Source organism: Fistularia commersonii, chromosome 12 (genome assembly GCF_037954325.1).
Source record: "Fistularia commersonii isolate RoL2024-O1a breed Wild chromosome 12, RoL_Fcom_v1.0, whole genome shotgun sequence".
Lineage (NCBI taxonomy): Eukaryota > Metazoa > Chordata > Actinopteri > Syngnathiformes > Fistulariidae > Fistularia > Fistularia commersonii.
This window is the reverse complement of record NC_141295.1, coordinates 15,845,676-15,851,065: the sequence shown is the minus strand read 5'-3', so window position 1 is coordinate 15,851,065 and position 5,390 is coordinate 15,845,676. Positions and strand designations below refer to the sequence as shown.

The following is a 5,390-nucleotide window of genomic DNA, read 5'->3' as shown; positions in this document are numbered from 1 at the left end:
GACGGGGCCACGTTGGCAGGCGAGCTGTTTTTCTGGCGGGCTGACATCTGGCAAGGCTCCGCTCCAGGGACCCATCCAGCTCCCCCCAGACCCCCTGATTAGACCCTAATAGAATATTAGCATTTGCTCTCAGGTAAGGCAACAGTGAGCTGCATATAAGCTGGCAGCCATGTCAGCGGAGATGCCACGTGTGTTTTTTAACACTGATAGAGAGAGAGGATGGAGGCGATGGAGGAGGTTCTCCTTCAAGGCCTGCTTTTTATGGACGAGGCCTGGAGGAGGACTGAGCCACTAGAAATTAAAGACATTCCTAATTACATCTGATAATTTGCATTCATCTTCACTATAACCCGGATGGGAGGCGAAAGAACACACTCTCGCTCCTTTCTTTTTTTACGCCTTCCTTTTCAAAGACACCCCTTAAAAATGTGACGACAAGATTCAATGCATTTCAAGGCGGGAAGGAAAAAAAGAAGGAAAAAAAAAAAGCAAGTCCTGCAAATCAAGGGAGACCAGAGATGCCAGAGAGTATCTCGTAGAAAAAGCTGTGCAGCCCCACAGCTAAAGCGTTCCCCTCCTCCTCATCAATAAGTAAATAGATGAATAAATAAAATACTATTAATACGTCTGGGCGCAGTCATGGAAAAGCCTCTGATTAAATGTAATTTTTTTTTTCTTTAATGAAACACATATTGCAGTTCAATAATTTAAATAAATAATAATAATAATTTAAAAAAAATTACATGGATGTCATAAATTAATATAATTTTTTTTTTCCTTAAAACCAGGAACCCCAAAAAGAAAAGCAACATACATTACAGAAGTAAGTTACCTGCAGCTAAAACAGCAAATACAGCAAAAACCTGTACGAATATATTTATGTGCATTGACTGATTCCAATGAAATATTTACATTGTACACGTATACTTCCATGAAGCGATTTCTTTTTCCTCTTCAAGAAAGAAATAAAAAATAAAATTAAAAATAAAAACATACTTAAACAGGGTGTTGTTGATTTTTTTTTTTGTTTGTTTTGTTTATGTAACAAGCAACAACTTGGTAACGACGCGCGCATATTTATACAAATAAATAGCAGAAAACATACATAAAATAATTTTTAAAAGAGAGAATACTATCTCATATATATATCTGGATTGTACCGACTCCACCGTTTGGAAATTTATTTTATTTTTTCCGACTGCACGTGTGTCTCACAGTCTTTTCCCTTTTCGGATTAAGAAATTTAAAAAATGAAAACTAGAGGAAAAAAGGCTAAATTTGCTGTCAGAATTTTTTTTTTCTCTCAAGCAAATAGAGGTGGGGGGAACGGGAGTGGGAGTGGGTGTGGGGTGTGGGATGGGGTGGGGGGTGGGGGGAATCCCGATAAATATGTAATGAAGTAAACATGACCTCACTCAATAAATAGTTCATAAGACACCGGCCCCACGCCGGGTTGTAAACTTATTGCAGCCGGTGAGAAAAAAAAATGTAAAAATAGCAACTGATAAATAAATAATAATAATAATAAAATAATCAAGTGAAATCCTTACAAGTGACTCGTGTGAGTATTTGTCTAATTCCACATACTGAGGCCTAATAATAATTATAATTATACTTATAATAGTAAACAATCCTAACCTTTGCCCAAAGCATCTATCTTTAAAATAGATCCCTGATATCCTCCAATTGGATCACACACACACGTTCACCCCCACGCACACACACACACACACACACACACACACACACACACGTGTTAACAAAATAAGTGGCATTAATTACACATTTAGACACGAGAATGAAGTGTGTGGCGAGTAAATGATTCATTTACAGAAGGGATATTTGGCAGTAAATCTAAAACGGCTCTCAGGACCGCGTGTTTAAACCAACACCCACGCCACCACCACCACCACCCCCGTGGACCCTGAATTCAATGTCACACGGCATCGTCGTGGACTCGGGAGGGCGAAAATAACCAAGCTTATAAGCCGGAAATACGTAACAACAAACCAAGTGCTTTGAGTTCGAATCACCTCATTAATAACGTTAATAACGCCGTTATTACTAAAATAATAATAGCAGATTTAAAAATAAAAACGCCAATCCGATTTCAGCGGAGGTCGTGATTCTTCTGCAGGTCTAACGCAAATTATAGTCCTCTTGTGAAATTAAATTGATATTTAAAAAAAAGGAAAGCACACACACATTCTCTCTCTCTCTCTATCGCTCTCTCTCTCTCTCTCTCTCTCTCTCTCACACACACACACACACACACACACACACACACACACACACACACACACACAGTCCCGTCGGATCAAACAGTGAATGATAGGAAGTGTGGAAACAGTGGTCTTACTTGCTCTGTCAAACGGTGCTTTACTGGACTCCCCAAGTCTTCCTCCCTCTCAGCGAGGAAAAGGGAAAAAAGAGTGTGTAGGTGGAGTGGGGTGGGGAGGAGGGTAAGTTTGGAGTTTTTCAGTCATTGTTCAGTTTCAGGGATTTGTGTGTGTTTGTGTGTGTGTGTGTGTGCGTGTGTGTCTTTGCTCGAAAGTCATCGACGATGGGAAATAAAAAGGTGTGCGATAGGAAATATGATACAAATCGTCTCTAAGCAGCTCCAGTCCTGTTTTGTTTGTTTTTTTTTGTTCAAGAGGATGCTTTTCTTTTCATTTTTTTTTTTTTTAAATTTCCCTTGTTTTTGTGTTGTTGTTGTTTTTTTTTTTTGTTTGTTTTTTTTTTCCTCCTCAGACGCATGCAGAGTATTTCATTCGTTTCTGTTTCTGCCGCTGGTTGCAAAACCACACCCGCACCACGTTCTTTTTCAGGTCCAGTTTCTCCGCGATCGCCGCGATTTTCTCCGAGGAGGGCCGCGGCTGGATGGCGAAGTAGGCCTCCAGCGAGCGCTTCTCCGGCGCGGCTATCGACGTGCGCTTCCGCTTCTTCTCCGCGCCGTTGAACAACTCGGGTTTGTTAAGTTTCTCCCGGTGTGACTTCTCGGCTTCCTCCAGCCACGCCTGCAGGATGGGCTTCAGCGCGATCATGTTGTTGTGGGACAGCGTGAGGGATTCGAACCGGCAGATGGTGCTCTGGCTGAGGGAGCCCACGCCGGGGATCTTCAGGCTGGCTAACGCTGACCCTACATCCGCCTGGGTCACCCCGAGTTTGATCCGTCTCTGCTTAAACCTCTCGGCGAACGCCTCCAAGTCCCGCGGATCGGCGTCCACGTCGTTCATGCCCATATGCGGCGGCAGCCCGTGGGCGTGGGCCATGTTGATGGCCGCCTGGTGCATGTGGTTCATGCCCGCCATGTGCGCAGGGTGCGCCGGCGTGGACACCACCGAGCCGTCCGGCCCGGCCATGGCTCCCAGCGCCAGCCCCGGCGTGATGTGGTCCAGCAGGTCGCCCTCCAGCGCCTGGTGCGGCTGGTGGTGGTGGTGGTGGTGGTGGTGATGGTGGTGGCCGGCCAGGGCGGAGGGATGCGAGATGGGCACCGACGAGGACGAGGACGAGGACGAGGTGCAGGGGAGGGTGTTCATGGTGTGGTAGGTGGCGTCCGGCTTGAAGGGGCTGTGGTGAGGAGGGTGGTGGTGGCTCTTGGTCTGCGAGACTATATCCACCGCCGCTAGAGCTTCAGCCCGGGCCAGCAAACTCTCATCCAAGCCCCCGAATATATTGCTCTGCAATTGCAAATAGAATGCACACATAACTGTCAGCAGGGAATTGTCCCTCCGCCGCCGCTCCGGTTTAAAACATTTCCAGAATGTGGAGGAGAGGGGAAAAAAAAATCCTTAAAAAAAAAAAAAAAAAAAAAAGCATACAAAACATGCAACATCCCAGGTCATAAAAATTAATATGAAAGGCAAAACCGGCTGAATACATAAGTTGAGCAGAGGAGGAGAGAGAGAGAAAGAGAGAGAGAAAGAGAGAGAGAGGGAGAGAGAGGAGGAGGTGATTTGCTGTGCAGACATGAAAAAAACATCAAGCATAAGGGGGGAGAGAGGAGGAAAAAAAAAATAGAAAAAGAAAAAGTGGGCTGTCAAAATGTGCCTTTAAGCAGTGATTATGCAGAATACGTACCGGTGGGGTTGGGAGACAGGCGCGGCGCATCGCCTCCGAGCCGCCGCCGCCGCTACCGCCGCCGCTGCTGCTGATGATGGAGCCGCCGCCGCCGCCGCTGCTGCTGCTGTGGCGGGAGGACGCGCAGGAGGACGAGGTCAGCGTGGAGGACGAGGACGAGTGCAGGGAGTACTTAGGCTCGGGAAGGCTGCTGTGCGCCATGGCGAAGGGTTGCTTGCTGTTCAGAGACATCATCATCATATTTGCGGGCGTCCGAGCCGCGGCGGGTTCCTTTTAAGAAGTTCAGACTCCGCCCTCCTCGGCCCGGAGAGTCGGAGCCGCGGGTCGCTCAGAGCTGGTGGAGGAAGCTGCAAAAAAAAAAAAAAAAAAGAGCAAAAAAAAAAAAAAACAAAACAAAAAAAAAAAAAAAAACGGCGGGTTCCGATATTTCCCGCTCCTCTTACATCTATTTATTATAAATTTTTACCACCACCTTTTTTTTTTTTAATTAAAAAAAAACAAAACACACACACCACTCAGCCACAGACACACACTTATATCAACATATGTTTTTGGCGGAACTCCTCATAGGTGACGCCGAAAGATCATTTAGAGAAAAAAAAAAAATAAGATAAAATAAAAAAATTAAAAAAAACTTTCTTTCCGTCTTTTTCTCCCCCACTTGAAGTTTAAAAGCTTTTTAGTGGTGATGTTTTTTTTTTGTTTGTTTGTTGTTTTCTTTTTTTTTTTTTCTTTTTTAGTTGTCACCCCCAAGATCAAAAACAAACCCCCCCAAAAAATTAAAAAAAAAAAAAAATAGAAAAAAGAAAGGAGAAGTTTCCGTCTGGAGATGATGATGATGATGATGATGATGATGCTGCTGCTGACCGGGGAGGTGAGGCGGTGTGTTGTTCGTCGAATGCTGCGGGGACCCGGTCTGCCTCTGCTCTGAGGCGAAGGGCAGACTGAGTCTCTCTCCTCTCTCTCTCTCTCTCTCTCTCTCTCTCTCCGCCTCTCTCTCTCTCTCTCTCTCTCTCTCATTCACACACACCCCCTACTCCCACCCTCCATCACCACACACACACACCTGAAATCCCTTTCATGATTTATTATTCTTCATTAGCTCCACCACCACCACCACCTCCTCTTCTTCTTCTTCTTCCTCCTCCTCCTCCATCACCCGCCGGGGGGAGTCTGCGCATGCGGGCGGGCATTTCTTCCAGAGGACTCAGCCTTCTCACCTCCTCCTCCTTCTCTTCTTCATCCCCTTCTTCTTCTTCCTCCTCCTCTTCTTCTTCTTCTTCCTCTCGGGATTGGAGTTCTCAGCTCCG

At 45.6% G+C, this 5,390-nt stretch overlaps 1 protein-coding gene across 1 annotated transcript; it reads right to left on the bottom strand.

The window, feature by feature from the left end:
* Positions 1-655: 655 nt before the first annotated feature.
* Positions 656-4,892, bottom strand: pou4f2 (POU class 4 homeobox 2). Its single transcript, XM_086157365.1, has 2 exons — positions 4,081-4,892; positions 656-3,680 (listed from the first exon to the last, which is right to left on the bottom strand). Exons 1-2 carry the CDS (start codon positions 4,318-4,320, stop codon positions 2,748-2,750), a joined length of 1,173 nt encoding a protein of 390 aa, XP_086013491.1. The 5' UTR covers positions 4,321-4,892; the 3' UTR covers positions 656-2,747.
* Between the last annotated feature and the right edge of the window lie 498 nt (positions 4,893-5,390).